The sequence below is a fragment of the Protopterus annectens genome, chromosome 2.part1, assembly GCF_019279795.1.
Source record: "Protopterus annectens isolate FY-2018-M chromosome 2.part1, PAN1.0, whole genome shotgun sequence".
Lineage (NCBI taxonomy): Eukaryota > Metazoa > Chordata > Ceratodontiformes > Protopteridae > Protopterus > Protopterus annectens.
This window is the reverse complement of record NC_056729.1, coordinates 714,205,068-714,225,609: the sequence shown is the minus strand read 5'-3', so window position 1 is coordinate 714,225,609 and position 20,542 is coordinate 714,205,068. Positions and strand designations below refer to the sequence as shown.

Here is a 20,542-nt window from a genome sequence, read left to right as displayed (position 1 = left end):
TAGGCACCCTATTTAAAAAGTACATCTTGTTCAGCTACTTATTAAAATAAAATTCATAACGGAGGTTGCATAACAAAATAAAATAATGTTATACAAATCCCATAAAAAAATTCTTATAAATACTTCTATAAAGAATTATGTACATTGTCACTGAACAACCTTGTTAAACAACGTTAGCCCTTTGTTTCAATACTGGCATAAATGAGATACCCTCATTTAAACCTGGTGGATAAGTGGCATTAAGCCTAAGCTGCCACCTAACTTCTTTGGTTTCCACCATAAGTTTGTCATCACCTCCCCTATCACTTGGTGGAACATGATCTATTACACAGAAAGTACATTTCTTAAAGTTAGGACAAACTTTACTGTGTCCAAATAGTGCGTTATGTGTATTTCTGGTTTTTATACCTCTCAGATGTTCTCCAATTCTGTCTTTAAGTCTACGAATTGTTTTGCCCACATAGAAGGCGTGACAGCTGACACACGTTGCTACATATACCAGCATGGTTGTGTTGCAGCTGCATTTTCCTGGGCATGAAAGGGCATATTTGTATCCTTGTACTGCTACATATGGCCTGTCATTGATGTAACAACAGTATCTACAAGCCCCACATTTATACATAAGTGACTTATGCCATCTAAAGGTGTCCCCTTCTAGTATGTTCTTGACATTCTTCCCTCTGCTTTAAACTACCTTGGGTTGACACCCCAACTTTTCTTTAGTGCTGTCATCCAAACAAACCTGCCATGCCCTATTTTTAGTACTGTCATCCACACATACCTGCCATGTCCTATTTATCACCTCTATCAAAGATGGACTTAGGGAATTGAATTTCAAAATGAATACGTCAGAGCTTGCTTTTTGATTTAATATTTCTACATTGACACTCATTGTCAATATAGGTGAAAAAGAAGTAGGTCTTCTACCTGTAACTTCACGTCTCATGTTCAATAATAGCCTTAAAGGGTAACCTCTTTCTAAAAACATTCCTACCAAGAAGTACATTTCTTTAAGGAATGTTTCATTGTCACTAACAAGCCTTGACAGTCTCACCATTTGACCCTTAACTATGCTTTTTCTCTGATGATAAGGGTGGCAACTGTCAAAGTGTACTAATGAGTTTGAATAGGTCTTCTTCCTAAAAATACTACTCTGCAAACTCGTGTCTGTTTTTTCCAGGTGGTTGTCAAGAAAATCAGATGCATGCCAGGTGCGTGTAAATTTGAAAAATGTGCTAGTATTATTCAAGTAGTCTAAAAAACTCTTTATCTCATGGTCCTCACCTTTCCACAAAATTAAAATGTCATTCAAAAATCGATTGTATGATAAGATTTTGTCCATAAATTCAGAGGGAAAAAAATCCAAGTTATTTCCCAGTGTAGTAAGACCAAATTTGCATATACAGGCACACATCTAGCGCCCATGGCAACACCTGTAACCTGGTGGAACAGTTCACCTTCAAAACTTAGGTAATTATTTCTAAGAATCGTTTCCATAAGCTCCACTAGTACATTTATTTTGGTCTTGTCTATCTTACTACTCTTAAGTAGTGATTCCCTGAAATAATTTAGTCCTTCTTCATGGGGGATGACTGTAAATAAATTTACCACATCGATGGTAAGGAAGGTGTATTGGGTCTGCATGTCTATTTGTTTAAGGCGCTCTAAACAGTGCCATGAGTCTCTTAATATGTTTTCAGCCTCTTTCACTACTTGTTGGGTTCCCGCATCCACAAATGCTGCCAAGGGTTCTGTCTTGGACCCCTTGGCTGCCACAATTGGTCTAAATGGTCGGTTGTTAATATTTTTGTGGATCTTCGGGATCTCAAAATTGACTGGTGTAATAGGATGACTTGCACTCAGATATTTAATTCCATTTACATCCAGTACCCCTTGGTATAAAGCATCTGATAGGTACAAGTCCACTCTAGTGTAAGCCCTATTCATTTTATTCCTTGACACCCTGTTGTATGTTGTAGTATCATTAAGAATGTCATGTATTTTAGATACGTAATCAATATGACTCATAATAACAATGCCTCCACCCTTGTCCGGCTTTATAAGTCTCAATTCCTTGTTGTTAGCCAGATTAATCAGGGTGAGTCTTTCCTCTTGGCTTAAGTTGTTAGTATTTACAAAATGTTTTTTACTTTGGATTATCCTTCTAAATTCTATTTCACACATCCTTTCAAACATGTTCACTTCCTTATGACTTGGGGGCAAAAACAAACTTTTTCTTTTCAATACATCAGTGGTGTTCTGAATTACATTGTTCTGGTCACTGAAAAAAAAGTCGTAAGTTACACCAGTCATTTTTGGGATCCCAAAGAAAAGTTGGGGCGTCAACCCAAGGTAGTTTACAGCAGAAGGAAGAAAGTCAAGAACATACTAGAAGGGGACACCTTTAGATGGCATAAGTCACTTATGTATAAATGTGGGGCTTGTACATACTGTTGTTACATCAATGACGGGCCATATGTAGCAGTACAAGGATACGAATATGCTCTTTCATGCCCAGGAAAATGCAGCTGCAACACAACCATGCTGATATATGTAGCAACGTGTGTCAGCTGTCACGCCTTCTATGTGGGCAAAACAATTCGTAGACTTAAAGACAGAAATGGAGAACATCTGAGAGCTATAAAAAACAGAAATACACATAACGCACTCTTTGGACACAGTAAAGTTTGTCCTAATTTTAAGAAATTTACTTTCTTTGTAATAGATCGTGTTCCACCAAGTGATAGGGGAGGTGATGACAAACGTATGGTTGAAAATAAAGAACTTAGGTGGCAGCTTAGGCTTAATGCCACATATCCACCAGGTTTAAATGAGGGTATCTCATTTATGCCAGTATTGAAACAAAGGGCTAATGTTGTTTAACAAGGTTGTTCAGTGACAATGTACATAATTCTTTATAGAATTATTTATAAGAATTTTTTATGGGATTTGTATAACATTATTTTATTTTGTTATGCAGCCTGTGTCATGAATTTTATTTTAATAAGTAGCTGAACAAGATGTGATTTTTTGAATAGGGTATCTAATGTATGTATTTATGGAATGACAGCACAACAATTGCTTTAGGCATAAGTTTAGTACAAGCTTTGTATTTACATACTTAATGATATTTAAATTTTACTTTTAGGATTGGCTAATATATTAATTGATGTTTCTATTTAAATGGCTAGATTTGTATTATCCAATGACTCTGATGAAGCCAAACTATTGGCGAAAACGCTTAGTCATTGGAATATTGAGTGTACAGAATAAAGCCGGAGTATTTTCTGCTGGTTGTTGGGATTATTTGTTTCTCATCTTCTTGCTCCACCCTGGATTTGGATCCCATTCCGGATCTTATTTGTCATCCCTTAGGAATTCCTCCTCCTAATCTAAACAGCCTCAACTTCACAGCTTGGTTGCTCCAGTTCCATTAGTTGCCAGGACTTCCGGTATCTCTTCCTCAGTTAAATCCATTCTGGTAGCGGCACACACGTCCTCTACCAGAAAAGTTTATAGTAGTAAATGAAAATGTTTTTCCATTTGGACTTCGCAGAGAATTCTAGATCCTTTTACCACTCCAGTTCCAGCAGTGTTAGACTTTATCTCATATTTTCCAGCAAGGGGCCAGCTCTTCCACAGTAAAACTCCAGCTGGCGGCTATTTTCCATTTTCACGTAGGGGAAAATTCAGGTTCCCTAGCTGCTGCCAGAATTTGCAAGACTTTTGTGAAAGGTACTTTTCTTCTGAGACCCCCTATCAAAAATTCTTCCCCACCGTGGGATTTGACTTTGGTCCTTCAGGCCTTAGATGTGCCCCCGTTCGAGCCTGTAGCATCAGTTGACTTGAAATTCTTGTCATGGAAGACAGCCTTCCTGGTGGCTATTACTTCAGCCAGGAGAATGCCGGAGTTTCAGGCGCTATGTATGAAGACCCCATACCTATTTTTTCACAAGGATAGGGTATCTCTCAGGACTAACCCATCTTTTCTTCCTAAAATTGCTTCGGAGTCAAACATTAGTCTATTAATTTGCCTGTATTTTTCCCTAATTTTCAAAATAAAGGGGAATACAAACTTCATGTGCTAGATGTTCACAGGCAGTTAAGTTTTTACTTGCATAGGTCCAAACCCTTCCATAAATCTGATCAGCTTTTCGTTTCCTTTGCTAAACCCTTTTTGGGAAAACCAGTTTCAAAGGTGACTCTCGCTAAATGGATTTCGCTTTGTATTTTACAAGCATATAAAGAAATTGGATTACCAGAACCAGAAGGGGTTCATGCTCACTCTACCCATTCTATGGCTACTTCTACTGCATTGTGGTCTAGAGTTTCCCTGGATGATATTTGCTCAGCAGCTACCTGGGCCTCCTCTCACACCTTTATTACTCATTATAAGCTAGATTTGGTGTCTAGAGGAAGGGCTTCCATTAGCTCTGCAGTGATCCGGAATATCCTTCCTTAAGGGCCTCCCAAGATTTCGGGTAGCTGGGGACTCTGTCCCACAGGTTGATGATCAAATGAAGTTAACTACTTCAGATAAAGAAGTTATGTACTCACCATAACGTTCCATCTGAGTAGTTAGACTTCATTTGACAGCAACCTTCCCTCCCTCCTTCCCCCTGCCCTTGATGGAAATTTCTCTGTTTGGGCTCGATGTCCTGAGTTTGACGAGCCTGGTGTGTGTTCAGGTCAGGTTTTTTTGGCTTAGGTTGTAGTGTGTCACGTATTAGGTGGAAAACTCGATCTGAGGATTGGAAGAAGGTTGCAGTGTAGTATGCATAAGGGGGAGGAGCTTGGAGCTCGGATCTTTAGCTTGGTAAGCTGCCGGCTCGGATCCGTATTGGATCCAGAACCCACAGGTTGCTGACAAATGAAGTCTAACTACTCAGATGGAACGTTATGGTGAGTACATAACTTCTTTTTTTGTAATTAAAAGCTTTTATTTTAGTGGATCGTAAATATATGTTGTCATGTAAATGAGATGCAAGTGAAGGACCCCTACTCTTTTCAGTAGGTGCCATGGGATCTTTTATATCCACCTGAGCTAGGACAACTCAAGCAGATGGGACCTCATTTTAACATCTCATCTAAAAAGCGACAGTCTCAGGAGTGCAGTACCTGCCCCCCCCCCCCCATGCTGCATTACAATATCAGTAATCCAGTCACCTTGAATAAACGTAGGACTCACAGTCTTCTGGTCTTCCAGCACAAAAGGCGAATGTGCTTCCTGTTGCATCACTAGCACTGCAGTCAAGGATCACAGATCTTTTATTTTAAGATTTTGTCCTTTGGGATTACCTTAACAGTTTTCTTCTTTACTAGCTGGACTCTCTACCACTCGAAGAGTTTTTACCAAATGCCTTGCTCCAGTAATATCCTACTGCAGACTTCGCGGCTTACACATTTTTCCTTACCTGAATAATTGCCTGATTTCAGTTCCATCCAATCAGCCAGGTGGCAACAGACTTAGAGTTTATCAATAATCTTCACCTTCTCACAAACACTGTAAACCTCAAAAAGTCATCTGTGCTACCCACTCACAGTGTGATATTCTCGAGATATCTTCTAGGAACTTCTGCAATGACTGCTTTCCTTCCAGAAAAAAAGGTACAGACTTATCATCCTTTCTTGGTGAGTCTGTCATTACAACAAATAACTTCAACAAGAGAATTTCTCAGAGACCTGGGTTTCATGGCTTCATCCATTCTGATGATTCCTCATGCCAGACTCCACATGAGAAAAGCAGTATCTGAATTCACACTTAACCAAACAATTCAGCTCCCTTCTTTTTATCATCACCCCCGAAGTAAGGGAGAAAGAGTTCTTTATTGTACTCAGAAAGCACAGATTTTATTTGATTAGAATCAAAGACTTAAAAATAAACCAGCCCTTTGCCTGTTATGGTAAGAAGAAATTGGGATAGCCACTTTCTTAGCAGTCTGTTGCCAGATGACTTGCTTGTGCTTTTCACTTCTATTACTTGAGCCATGGCCTGGACCTACTGGAAAATGTAAAAGTTCATTCCTTTCAGGTAGCTGCTACCTCAGGAGCATTTCATAGGTACTTACTAGGATATTGATCTATGACAGCCTTAAGAAGTCTAACCTTGGATTCCCATGGTAATTATTGGCCCTTATGTTTTGCAGTACAAATATCCAAAGACAAGCTGAACAAGTATAATTTTCATAGGTGGATATTAGGCTAACAACAACTACGGCCCTTATAAGCCTAGCTATGCAACTCAAATGTCAACCACAAATTTGATTTATATAGCTGGTGATTTATTGACTGCCTCTGCCTATCAGAGATCTAGCAGGCAGATCAGGGGTGAATTTCCGATTACCAATCCATTGGTCAAAGTTGCGATTAAAAAGGGATAGGGAGGAACTTTGCTTCACATGGATGGAGAGCCTGTTCCAGAAAATGGGATTCCCTGAGAAACATATCTGTCTCTCCAATATGTCCGTCCTATTTATGTTGTAAGCAAAATTTAGGTCTTTTAATCTAGTAGTTCTGATGCTGTTTGTTTTGCGGACATGCAAAATGTTAATCAAAACAGGGTCTAGGGATGCCCTGTATGCCAAGCAAAGATCACCTTTCATAAGTGTGTATTATACCAAGTAGAGACAGGGCTTTGAGGCAGTCAACGTAGGACCTTGTGTTTACTCCCTGTATTCTTTTTTGAAAGGAGTCTTTTTGGATGTTCCAGTTGCTGCATGTATCTAGTCGGGTACATACCGAAGAGTGGATTATACTCTGTAATGGGTCTGATGAGGGCTAAGTACAGCTGGATGATGACCTCTCTGGACCTAGATGCCATGCCCTTGCCAATCAGTTGAGCAACATAGAAGGATTTTCTTGCTACCTTGCATACATGTTGGTTGAAGGCTAGGTTACTCCTTACATGAGTTCCCAGATCCCTGACTAGTGAATCAACTTTCAAGGGTGTTTTATTGATGATGTAATTATGCAAAGGTACTATAATGATTTTTGGTATTGAGTTTTAAGCCATGGCTTTGGCACCAAGTGTTTGTCTGTATTAGACCTTGCTGAAGGGTGTTCTCATGTTAGGGGGATTCAATGACTGCTCCCAGTTTGCAATAATTTGTGAACTTAGTCACAGCCAAAGGCATTTGACAAGAAGCAGTAGATGCCAAAGAGGATTGGACCTAGCACAAATCCTGGGAGACGCCACTGGTGAACAGTTTGTTTGTGGGGGTGGCCTCAACGATTCTAACCTCCTGGGTCATATCAGTAAGCCAGCTAGCATGTTATAAAGGAGTTTATATTTAGTTCCATACGTTTGTTGACAATTCCTGAGTGAGGTATTGTATCAAATTCCAGCTCTAAGTAGGCAATATGCACCATTTTCCCCTCATCCATTGCCTTAGTGACCTTTTGAAAAATGTCCACCGGAAACAGTAAACATGACCTTCCTTTGACAAAGCCAAACTGAGATGAATACAGTGTCTGGAGGTCTCCTGTGTCCTTGTTGATAATTTCATGATAATTGTTTCCATGGCTTTGCAAATAAGACTAGTTAGACTAATGGGTCTATAGTTTCCAGGATCTGTTGAAGGTCCTCCCTTATGAAGGAGGATGACCATTGCAGTCCTCTGTTCTCGTGGCACAATCCTAGGATGCAAAAAACTCCCTTACCAGCCTCAGTAAGAAACTGAGATCCCTCATAAAATCCTCCAAAGCTAGTTACGAAAATAAAATTGCCAAAGATTCCAAAGACAACCTCAAGGCATTCTATAACTATGTCAAGAATCTAAATGGCAATGCTCAGATCTGCTCTGAGCTAAAACAGAATGGCATTAAATATACTGATTCCAAGGATATTGCCAATATCCTGGTAGATCGATTCAGTGCCAACTTCACCCCCCTCTCACCCTCTAAATGGCCCACCTCAATACCGGAAGATTGCCAAATTCCGGTAATAACGGCCACACAGTTAAAAGACGCACTCTCCAAAGCTAAGAATACAGCATCCATGGGACCAGATGACATCCCTGACTGTGTACTACATGAACTACAATATTAACTGGCACCTCACCTAAGTGTCATGTTTAATCATAGCCTCACCTCAGGTTTCGTGCCCACTGAGTGGTGCAGAGCTACAGTTATCCCACTCCACAAGGGGGGATCCACCTTGGATCCCGGAAACTACTGTCCCATCAGTCTGACGAGCCTTATCTGCAAGGCCATGGAGTGTATTATAATGGAACTTATAAACAAAGACACTGGCAACCGTCAAACACTGGACCCCACCCAGTTTGGGTTCGTGAAGGGCCGATCTTGTCTCCTGAACCTGATTGACTTCTTCGAATTAGTCTCCAGAGCCATGGACAAGGGTAAGGTGGTCCACACAGCCTATCTAGACCTTGCCAAGGCCTTTGACACCACCCCCCACTCTGGAATCATAGATAAACTTACTAAGCTGGGCATTAATCCCTACATCACCCAATGGGTTGCTAACTGGCTTACTGATAGAACCCACACTGTAAAAGTAGCCAACTCCAAATCCAGCTCTAGACAAGTGACAAGTGGAGTACCTCAGGGTTCAGTCCTGGGACCGCTCTTGTTTGGCATCTACTTCTCTGAAGTACAGGCCAACACTAAGGGACTCCGGCTAACAAAGTTCGCAGATGACTGCAAAGTGGGAGCCATTATTGAATCCCCAAATGATGTGGATACTCTACAAAAGGGCCTTACAGAAACAGATGCTTGGTGCCAGAGCCATGGGCTCAAGCTCAATGCCAAGAAATGTATAGTTATGTCCTTTGGGAAAAAACATGTACCTGTGAATTACCATATAGGTGGCAGTACACTAAACACCGAAAGTGTGATAAGAGACTTAGGGACACAGGTGGACAGTGGTCTCACCTTCGATAACCACATCGTCACAACAGTCAGGAAATCCTTCTATGTGGCGCACCTCATCACTAAGGGCTTTTCATCCAGAAAAAAGGAGGTCATTGTCCCACTGTACTCATCCCTCATTAGACCCATTATAGAATACAACGCCCCATTTGGTATGTACCTCTCAAGACATCTGCAACAACTGGAAAGGCCGAAGAAATACCTCACTAAAAGAATCACAGGCCTAAAGCAGATGCCCTACACTGACCGCCTTAAAAAACTCCAGCTATACTCTGTCGCATATCGTCTACTCAGAGGCGATCTCTGCTTAACATACAAGGCCATGTCAAACCCAGAGCTGTTGGACATGCTACACTTAAAGAAATCCCAATCCCTCAGAGCCACACGCTCCAGGGATCTAAACCTTGTCATCACAATAAACAAAACATGCTGGAGGGATAGGTTCCTGACCCAGAGACTCCCCAGACTCTGGAATAGATTGCCCATACATGTCAAGCAGAGTGCTTCTTTGGCCCTCTTCAAAAGGAACCTTGACGATTGGATGGGAGAAAGGAAATTCACCCCCCGGGGATCACGTCAGTTGCCCTGCTAGACAGGGGTCCAGGGAAGTAAATAGTGTGGGAAAAATAACCAGGGAATTGTTATGGCTAGGCTTGTATAGGCCCTAGGGCTGATAGCCTAGTACCAACCTATGAACCACAAAGCCTGTTTTAAGACTTTAGTTAAATAATGGGGCCCTTATAAGTCATATTTTAGAGTATTAAAGAGGCATCATAGGATGTTATTGGAGCCCACTGAGGCCGTATTCTTGGCTTTAGTGAGTGCAGCCAGTACATACTCCCTAGTTATAGCTGGAGGGGTTATGTTTGAGGGTATTGTTGAGGGCATGATTGGGTGGTGGGGGGGTAAAGTTCGAACTGAATTTGTCTGCTAACATATTTGCTATATCACCAAGCTCAGTGAATGTGGCACCATTAACCACCAGTTCAGCACATTACTGTGTGCTGCTGTTGAGGTTTCTGATGTGGTCATCTTCCACCTGGGATATTATCTTAATCTCAAAGTTGGCTTTGCTTGACATAATTAGCCCACCCATACTTTGTTGGCTCGGTTTGTGAGATAATTTGCTATCCAATAAGTTACAAAAGAGTTAACATTTAGCTGGGAGAGTTTATCTATGATGTCTGTGTATAGGATGGTGTCAGATGTGTTTACAAGGTCCTGATATGAAGTGTGCATGGATTTGCCATCATCCAATCCCTCAGTGACTCTTTTGAAGAAGCCAGCTAGATTAAGTAGGCAGGACCTGCCTTTTGTTAATATGAACTGGGTTGGGTTGAGAGTCTGAAGGTTAGCTATATCCCATTCCATAATGATCCTTTCCATAGCCTTACAGATGAGACTGGTCAGGCTTATGAGTCTATAGTTACACAGGTCCATTGAAGCCCCACCTTTGTGCAAGGAAATGACTGCTGCTATCCTACATTCCTCTGGCAGAAACTGGTTTTGAGCTTAATATTAATAACCTCTGTAAGGGGTCCGACACGTCTTTCTTCAGGCTAAGCAGCAGGCAGCCTATTATATTATCTGGCCCCATGGACATAGTGTTGTTAGCCTTAGTGCCTTGACATCTTGTTTGTGGATGATTTGAGCATGTGTGTAGGGGGTGCAGATGTGGATATTTTTTTCTGAAAATATTGGAGTGGAGATTAGTGGCTTGTAAGTCTGATGGAGCAGCAGGGAGGGATGGGCGTGCCTGTTCTAGGAGTGAGGGTGCTTATCAATGACATTCCCTAAGGCAAGGTATATTCCAAAGAGGAGAGTTGCCCTAGGACATGATTTACAAGTGTGTTGGTGTGGGGATGTGTAGGGTATATAAAAAACCTGTCCTAGATGAAAACACAGATGGCTAAGCCTTTGTGATGTCCCTAGGATCCACAGCTGGCCCCAACAAATACCAGTGTACTCAGGCGGATGACTAGTAGATCCGGCATGGATGCGTGGCATCATGGTCCATACCAGTATCATTAGGTCCAAGGGAATCAAAAAAAAAACTAAACGGTTTCCTCCCACGTTAGAAAGACATGTGTCTGGAGCGTTTCTCTCTGGGGCTCCGCTGAAAATTGTTTGTTCCAAGTCGGACTTTCCCAGTTAACAAATGTTAAATAAAATAAATAAATAAATAAAACATCGAAGGGGAGGGGGGTAAAGTTAGTGCTGAATTTGTCCACTAGCAGATTTGCTATGTTCTCTGGATCTGAGTATCCAATATCATTTACTATTAGATCAGGGCAGTGCTGGGTATTATTTTTGAGACTTCTATCATAGTTAAAGAAGGATCTGAAGTAGTTGACTTCATTTGTCTTCAACCTGTGGGTCTATGGATCCAAATCGAATCTGACACGGCTGCATAACTAGCATTTGATCCGAGCTCCAAGCTCCTCCCCTTACCCATAATGCCCTGTGTCTCCTTCCTCCCCTCAGATTTCGTTCGCTGCTGAAACAGCTAGCATCATGGTCTGAGCGAGCGATTTTCTTGGTAAGTGAGTTTTTTTGGTGGTCACCCTTCTTCTATCTTTCTGTGCTAATTTCTCTCTCTCTCTATCCTACCTTCCCTACCCGCGTTTGGCTTTTGATATATATTAAAAAATAAAAAAGTTAGTTGTTTTTTCCCTCTTTGGCCCAGTCCTTCTCTTCTAACTTTCTGTGTGTGTGTGTGTGTGTGTGTGTGTGTGTGTGTGTGTGTGTGTGTGTGTGTGTGTGTGTGTGTGTATGTATGTGTGTGTGTTTAAGGGTAGGAGTATGTCGAATACCCCCAAACCAGGGTTTAGAAAGTGTACAGCGTGTGTCCATAAGCTCTCCCCAGCCAATGGCCACACTGTGTGTAGTTTGCCTGGGTGCTGCTCATTTTCTTACCCCCCCCCATGTCCAATTTGTGTAGGAATTAACCCACAAGCCCTTAAGGACAGGAGGGATAAGCTGATCCTTAAGAGATTACTTCCCTCCTCGAGTACGGCAGCCCCCGCACCCCTGGCTTCGGCCTCTTCTGCTACAACTATGACTACTACTGCTTCCTCCCCTTTCCAGGTCTCTGGGACTCAAACTCCCACCAAGAGGCCTGGGGAAGGGGATAGACACCACAAGAAAGACAAACCTGGGAAGCAGTCGCCGGACCGCTTGGCTCTGGCAGGGCCTCCTGCTAGAACTAAGCTTCCCACCAGACCGAGTACTCCCTTTCTCCACTCTCCCAGGATCTCCCCCAAGCCAGAGGTGTCCTGGTCTCCTCTTAGGGGTTCCCCTCATTGGCATCCCCAGCCGGTGTCGATGGCCTCTTTTTTCTGGTTGACCTGGAGCCTTAGCGAGGCAGAGATGGATTGGATGATGCGGAAGTTCATCAGTACCGAAATCCTCCAGAGCAGGGAGCTCGCAGACCTTCTTTACTCCAATAACTCCTTCTCCGAGCCGACCTTCAGTTTCGGAGCCATTGGATCTGAGGACTCTCAGGGTCAGGGAGTCGGCACCAATTGTACCTTGTACTTCGACGCTGGCCATTGCCTTGAGTGCGTCGGATCTGTCTGGATCGGATCTGAGCTCTCAGAGCTGTAGCTTTGGCATTGGACCCATGGGGGTGCTGTTGGCTCCAAGTTTATCAGAGCGCAGTCTTCCCCTCTGCATCTTGGCTCATGCAATCTCGGCCCTGACTCCACTGTTGGGTCCGAGGGGGATGGCTCCTATTGTCACCTCTCAGGAAGTCCGCTCCCCATTGGCCTTTGATGTGGTGGAGAGGGTTCTCTCAAGTTCGACGAGACCTCTGACCATCTTGTTCTCAGACTCCCTCTGTTTTGGGTATGGCCTGACCTTCCTGCCATCTCAGGGACAGCCTGTGCAGGGTTTGCCTCAGGTCGCTCCCTTGCAGGAGCAGCAAGAGGTTTGCGAGCTCCTCCCAGAGAGTCCCACTGAAGAGGTTCCTTGCAAACGGACATGCAAAAAGAGGCAGCTGGACTCTTCCCCAGAGTCCCTTACCGAAGACACTGACTTGGAGCAAAGGGAAGGTTCCCCCCATCACCTCCCATGGATGTCTCCTTTGGAGACATCATGCAACTCCTCCATCGGGGGGGGGGGGGGTTCTGCCCAAAAAACAAACTTGGACGAGTCAGTGTTCCTCGAGACATTTGGCACAGGCCCATCTACTTCCTGGGTATCCCCTCCCGTGGATCTGCTTGTGGACCTCATAACATTCGGGCATGGAAGGAACCGGACACAGTGGAGCCCATCCACAAGAGCCCCTATAAGGTCCTTAGCCCCCCTCCAGACAAGACTTGTTGAATTAAGGGGTCCCCGGTGGATGCTATGGTTGTGGCAGCCGCCACGAAGAAAGAGCTCATGCAGGAGAGCTCTACAGTCCATCCTCCTGATCGGGAGTCGAGAACTATGGACCATCTAGGGAAGCGGGTGTACACTTCAAGTGACCTTTTCCATAAGGTAGCTGCACTGTATGGCACATGCTATTCGACTGCAGCGAGACTTGGACAAGGAGGTTGCTGAGTCGCCCCTGGAGTCTATGTCAGCAGAGGGCAAGAAGACATTTTCTGCTCGAATGGCCACTCTTCAGGTGGTAGCAAATACGTCCATGCATCTTCTCTCCCATGCTATGGAGGGAGCAGCCAGGGCGGCCAGTTCTGACATTGCTATGAGGAGCCATGCCTGGCTCCAGCTTTGACAATTCTCAGAACCCTTCAAGGCGTCATTCGCAAATGCCCTCTATGATGGTTCTTCCCTGTTTGGGAAGTCAGTTCGTGAGACCTTGTTCCAGAGTGAGAAGGACGGGAAGACACTGTCTGCCATTGGAATCCACTTCTCCCCACCCCAAAGATCCTTTTCTAGGAATCAGCAAGGGACAAAGAAGATGTGGTTCCAGACGTCTCAGGCATTTTCCCGGGACACTCAGGGCTCATCTTCCCCCTGTGGCAGAGAAGGTTATGATAGATGTTGTCCTAAAGGCAGAGTGGGTCCAAAAAACTTTGGGTCTTGAGAACCGTTCTCGGACAGACCCATGCAGCAGCCCTGAGGGGCTGCTCGACTGCTTGGCTCTGGAGGCAGTCAAGGGTCATCTATCACTACACCCAGCAGCATGGGAGTACATAACAACAGATCATTGGGTGTTGCAAATTATATCCAGAGGTTATTCCATCCCTTTCAACAAACCACCTCTCCCACCAAATCACCTCCCATACGTCCCAACTGAGCAAAAGGAGGTAGCAGCTCTAGAGATAGAAAAGCTGCTAAGAAAACGAGTCATCCAACCTGTCCCCTAAGACCAATCCAGATAATTTATTCCAGGTTCTTATTAGTGCTAAAGAAGACGGGGGACCTAAGACCCATTCTGGATCTATCCATCTTGAACCTGTCAGTAGCCAAGGCAAAATTCCAGATGGTCACTCTTCAATCCATCCTGCCCTACCTGCAGGCCAGAGATTGGATGTGCTCGATCGACCTCCAGGATGCGTACTATCATATCAAGATGGACAGGTGCTCTCTGAGGCTTCTCTGCTTCCAGCTGGGGGCCAACCATTTTCAGTTCAGAGCCCCTCTCCTTTGGTCTCACCACAGCTCCCAGGGTGTTCACTAAAGTGATGGCAGTTGTAGAGGCTCACCTGAGGCTTTAGGGCATTCAGGTCTTCCCTTACCTGGATGATTGGCTCCGTGCTGCCCTCACCAAGCATCACCAAGCATCTGCTTTGTCAAGCCAGGGATTATTTCCTATTGTTAGCAAACAGACTGAGCATCACCATCAATCTCAGTAAAACGTCACTGGCCCCTGTTCAGACCCTAGAATTCATTGGGGCTCGGTTGGATACCATCCAAATAAAGGTTTACTTCACCCCAGAGAGGGTTCACAATCTAAGGTATATGTCTTGTATGTTCTTCAGGCTCAGATTCCCACAGCAGAGACAGTTCTCAGGGCACTGAGATCCATGGCAGCCACAATCGATCCACTACCCCTTGCACAATTATGTATGCAAATTCTTCAGTGGACGCTTGCTGTTCAATGATCTCTGTTAGATCTACCCTTATCCCACCCAGTCCGAATCTCCCGGGTTTGCAGGGACTCTCTTCAGTGATGGATTTTTTTCCCTGGATCTTGTCAGGGGACACCCCTTTCTTCCATCCTTTTCCAAAACCACGGTGACCACGGACGCCTCCCAGCTAGGGTTGGGGGGCATTGCTTGGGAAGGACAGTCCAAGGCACGAGTTCCCCATCTTAGACCAGTTTGCATATCAATGTCCTGGAGATGAGGGCGATTCTTCTGGCGTTGCATTCCCTTCATGCCCATCTTCCTCTAGGGACTATTGTGATTCAGACAGACAACATGTCGGTAGTCTGGTATATCAACAAACAAGGAGGAACCAGATCTTACCCCCTTTGTCGAGAAGCCATGATAGTGTGGGAATGGGCGATCTCCACCGGCCATTATCTGGTGGCAAAGCACATCAAGGGACGGGCTAAGATTCTAGTTGACAGGCTCAGGCAGAACTATCCTGATGCCTTACGAGTGGTGTGTGAATCCTTCAGTAGTGGAGCAGATCTTCCTCAAGTGGGGTCAGTCTTGCTGTGATCTCTTTGCATCTCCTTCCAATGCAAAATGCAGTGAGTTCTTCACTCTGAATCCCCCCTAAGGTGGAAGCCCCCAGAGATGCACTGGTTCATGCTTGGCTCCCGGTCTTCTTTATGCTTACCCCCCATTACCTCTCATTTTGAAGTTTCTTCAGAAAGCTCACAAACTGGGGAACACAGTGATCCTCATTACCCTATTCTGGCCTCGCATAGTCTGGTTTCCCTCCCTTTGGTCTCATGTGGTAGTTCCACCATGGATCTTGGTTCCGGATCTCATTTCACATCCCTCAGGGATTCCTCACCCAGACCTGGACAGTCTGAAACTCACCCCTTGGCTGCTCCAGTTCTCTTGATTATTAGAACTCCCGGTTTATCCTCTCCTGTTAAAACCATTTTGGTGGTGGCTCACAGATCTTCCACCAGAAGGTTATATCGTAATAAGTGGAAACGGTTCTCCATATGGTCCCCCCAGTGGGATTTGGATCCCTTTATGGCTTTTGTCTCCACAGTATTAGAGTTTTTGGTGGGGATCTTTCGGCAAGGTTCTATTCCTCCACTGTCAAAGTCCAGCTGGCTGCAATTTCTAATTTTCATGTGGGGGAAAATATGTCTTCTTTAGACTCTTCCAGACTTTCCTTAAAGGTACCTTTGTTTTGAGCCAATATTAATCAGACTATCAATTTTCCTGTCTTTTTCCCTAATTTCTAGAACCAGAGGAATATAAATTACATCTGCTGGATGTACACAGGCGATTGTGATTCTATCTACACAAGACCAAATCCTTTCATAAATCTGATCAGTTTTTTGTTTCTTACTCAAAACCATTCTTAGGGAAAACAATTTCTAAAATGACGATTGCTCTTTGGATTTCCCAATGCATTATTTGAGCATATTCTATCAAAGGAATTTCCCCTCCAGGTCAGGTAAAAGCACATTCCACCAGATCTGTGGCCACTTCAGCGGCTTTTTGGTCCAGGGTGTCTGATGATATTTGTTCTGCAGCTACTTGGTCTTCATCCCTTACCTTCATCTCACATTAAAAATTGGACATTGTATCCAGGAACAGAGCATCTTTTGGCTCCGCAGTGTTCTGGAATATCATTCCATGAGGGCCTCCCAGGTGTTAGTAGCTGGGGACTCTGTCCCACAGGTTGAAGATCAAATGAAGTCAACTACTTCAGATAAAGAAGTTACGTACTCAGCAGAACATTCCATCTGAGTTGTTGTACTTCATTTGTCTTCAACCATCCCCCCCTTCTTTCCCCGACCTTGTCACTATTGTCCTAACCATGTATACGGGAGATATACATTCCACAAAGGTCCCCTCTTGTGCTTGGTTTAGGATTCGTTGGACTGTCAGTAGTCTCAAGGTCTTGTTGGGTCGGGTGGGTGTCTTTTGCTGAGCAGCAAACTCGCTCTGAGGGGAGGAAGGCCACATGGGGCATTGTGGGTAAGAGGAGGAGCTTGGAGCTCAGATCAAATGACTAGTTATGCGGCCGTGTTGGATCCAATTTGGATCCATAGACCCACAGGTTGAAGGCAAATGAAGTACAACTACTCAGATGGAACGTTATGGTGAGAACATAACTCCTTTTTTTGTGGTCATCTTTCACTTGAGTGCCTCTTTTTACCTTATATCTGGCTTTGATTGATTTGATCAGGAGCAGGAGTCCCTTGTTTAGTTTAGCAAGAGCATTTTTGTCTGCATGAGAGTTAGATTTTTTTCTTGTGTGCAGTGAGTTTTTTCTTGTATTTTAGAGCCTCTTATATTAGGGATCTACCACAGTCAATACATTGCTCCTTTTTGCTCAGTTTAATTGTTATCTTATAGTATGTCTTATTTAGATTTTTGTTCTAGGCTCTTGTTCTTGTTTTTATTTTATAGATGCACCATTTCATGATTTGGAAACAATATGAGTGTAGATATGATATGCTTCATATTTTTATGTATCTTTATGTATTTCCGGTTTTCCGGTTTATTTCACTGATTTTGTTTTGCTTTTATATACACCTGTTTTTAGTGAATATTTGCTGTTTTTTCATACAATTTATATATGGTCATTATGACTTTTATTGTCATCATCATTGCTATTGTGTCATTTTTGTTTTTGTTATTTGACTTTTGAAGAGCGTCCACATGGAAGCCATTGGTAAAAATTCAAATGTAATGTTTTATTTTTACTTTTATGCTTTGCCTCTGGTTTAGGATGGGTTAATATAGCCCTTTTCCACTTTGTTCTATATTGTTCTAATTGTTTTGGCAGCTTACTTGATTTGACTGCTAATTATATATTAATTGATAATGAGTCAATTGCATATAAAAGTGTTCTTACTGAATATCTGATGTAAAACCTGAGGAAGCGTGTTGGATACACGTGAAAGCACTCGTTATATATTTTTTATACAATAAATAAGTTTTATATTTTATTCCATCGTGGTGGTTTCTACCTGGTTGTTTTGCTGGATTGTTTTGCTCTTCAGACAGAAACCTTTGGATGGTGGCATTCCTCATTTATACATTACTTGCGGATCTACCACAGGATTCAACATACAACTCACTATTGCCCACAAGCTCATCTTTAAACCTGCCAACTGCTCAGCCGCTCACTCAGATCCGAAAGCCAAAATCTCCTTCAGGTCCACAAACCTGCATAACCTCCTGGCCATCTACTGCCGTCCCACTCCTTAGTTAAGTAGTGGAACTCTCTCCCCATATACCTATGCAACCTACCTAACCATGCAAATTTCAAATCTCAACTACTCTCTCATCTTTCTTCCAAATGGGAATGCCCTTGCCACGCTCCAACTTAAACCCCCCCTCATTCCACCATGCACTGACTCATCCAACTACCTCTACTATTACTTCATCCCACCCAAAATAATCCCTCCCCTATCAAAAACTAATTTTCTCTCTAATATCTATTGTACTATACTCTCCAATCTCAATTATAGTATTACCCTCTCCATGCATATTATTTTCCTAACCTACTAATGGCTGGTAGCTATATATTTTGAAATGTTAAACCTACAACTGAGTTTATAATAAAAATATTCACTTTATGTAAATGTTGAAATTTCTGTATTGAATTATGTCTTTTCATTTTTGTAACATTGTGACAAGCCAATTGCAAATATCATGGAGCTTATCTGTAAATGTTTAATTAGCTGTATGAACTATGTCCTTTTGTAACATGTAAAATGTAACTTGCAATTATTGTATAGCTTTTCTTCCCAGGCCTCCACTGAAAACGGACACTTCTTGGCCCAGTGGACTTCCCCGGTCATCAAACTTAAATAAAAAAATAATTATTTTTGAATTTTGTGTTGTATTTGTTTCGCGGTGTATAGCGATAGCTTTGTTGGCTCACAGCAAGAGGTTCTCCTGTTCGATTCTCGGCTGGAGTGCCTTCTGTGTGGAGTCTGCATGTCCTCCCCGTAGTCGAGTGGCCTCTGAAAGACATGCGCGAATGGGCGTGCCTTTGCTGAAGGTTGGGCGTCGGGCTGGCAACTCGGCACCATAAAAATCGACTGCCAATCATTAGCAGACCGGAGTTCCGCTGTGGCGACCCCTAACCAGGAAAAGCCAAAAAGACAAACAACAAAAAAAAAATTGTTTCTGATTGGGACTGATGCATCTACAAGTGCATAGTATTAGGTAGTAAATATTTCTTCATAGGCAGTGAGATTATCAAGGTGAAAGGGTTTTTTTGAATCTAGAGAGGTCAGTGCTCAGATTTAGTAGATTATCTTTTACATTTTACATAGTCTTTGAATGCTGCACTATTGGAAGATGCTTCATACCTCAGTCTTACTGTGACTGTGTCTGACTTGTGGTCTGATTTGATCAGGGAGGAGGTTATAGTTAGTGGGAGCAGAGCTACCCCATATTGGTAAGAACCAAGTCCAGGATATTATTGCCACTGGTTGAAGTATGGACTAAGTAATCCAGAGAGTTTGTATTGATGAAGTCCAGAAATCTATGGGAATACATGTTAGAGGATATGTAAGTCCCCCAGTTTATAGAAAGATAGTTTGTTTCCTAGGAAAATGCTCTTTGTCTTAATACATAGAGACTCCATACTGGTTATGTTGACGTTATGGGTTTGGGAGAGCATAGAGGGGGTCCTGCAGTTAGCTTTCATATGATAAGGGGTTTTGTTTATATTAAGTTGGACATGGAGGATTTCCAGGTTATTATCTTGTCTAAAATGTCTGGAAGTGAGAGTTTTTTTAGGAATAGAAGTACCTCCACATTTAGTACCCTTGTTAATGCGGTGAGCCTGCATGAGTGATATGCATTGAAACCATGCACAACAGAATGCTGTCACTGGTCTTGAGTAAGATTTCATAATGTTACATATATCCTCATTTTCCAAAGTAAGTGGCATTTGTGGGGTGTGGATTTTTTTTTTTTTAAGGCTCCTAGCATTGAGCAGCAATACATTAATTTTGTCTGGATTCTGTTTAGTTATGTTGAGAGCTTTAGAAGAATGGCTTTCTATAAAAAAGCCACTATAGGAGAGGACAAGGTTTCAGACAATATACAGAAGCCCTGGGGGGAGCGGGGAGAGGTGGAGGCCATCCCTGGCAAATTAGTTGAGACTGTCTACCATCTCTTCCCAAGCTGATATATATTGTATTCCCTTTGAATGACAACAGAAGCTAAGCCAGTTATTGAAGTCGGTTATCTTTTGTTCGTATTGTAGCATCATTCTTGGTCATGATAAAATACTGCTCAAGGCTAGGTTCATATCTGCCTCAATGAGAACACCATCATGTCTCTGTTGTCTTTGTCCATATAGTCCATGGAGGTATGTATCAAGTCATTTACACCCATATGTACAAGGACTGTGTCATATGTGTATTTATGGTGACAAATCCTGGCACCTAATAGGCCACTGACTGACCTGCCCCTTGTGCTGCCTGGTGAGGTGCACATTGGTGTGTCTCACTATAGAGTCGCCTATAACTAGGATATTGTATTGTGTGGTGGTTTGCCTTATGGGCTTCTGACTTGAGACAATGTGACTCATGAGTATA

At 43.1% G+C, this 20,542-nt stretch overlaps 1 protein-coding gene across 1 annotated transcript in view; it reads left to right on the top strand.

The window, feature by feature from the left end:
* The window catches only part of MAP9 (microtubule associated protein 9), a 1,126,417-nt gene extending 1,123,534 nt beyond the window's left edge, over positions 1-2,883 (top strand). Inside the window, exons 13-14 of the mRNA XM_044063500.1 lie at positions 1,980-2,098; positions 2,726-2,883. Coding sequence (XP_043919435.1) covers positions 1,980-2,098; positions 2,726-2,883 — 277 coding nt within the window. The remainder of the gene's footprint in view (positions 1-1,979; positions 2,099-2,725) is intronic.
* Positions 2,884-20,542: the final 17,659 nt, after the last annotated feature.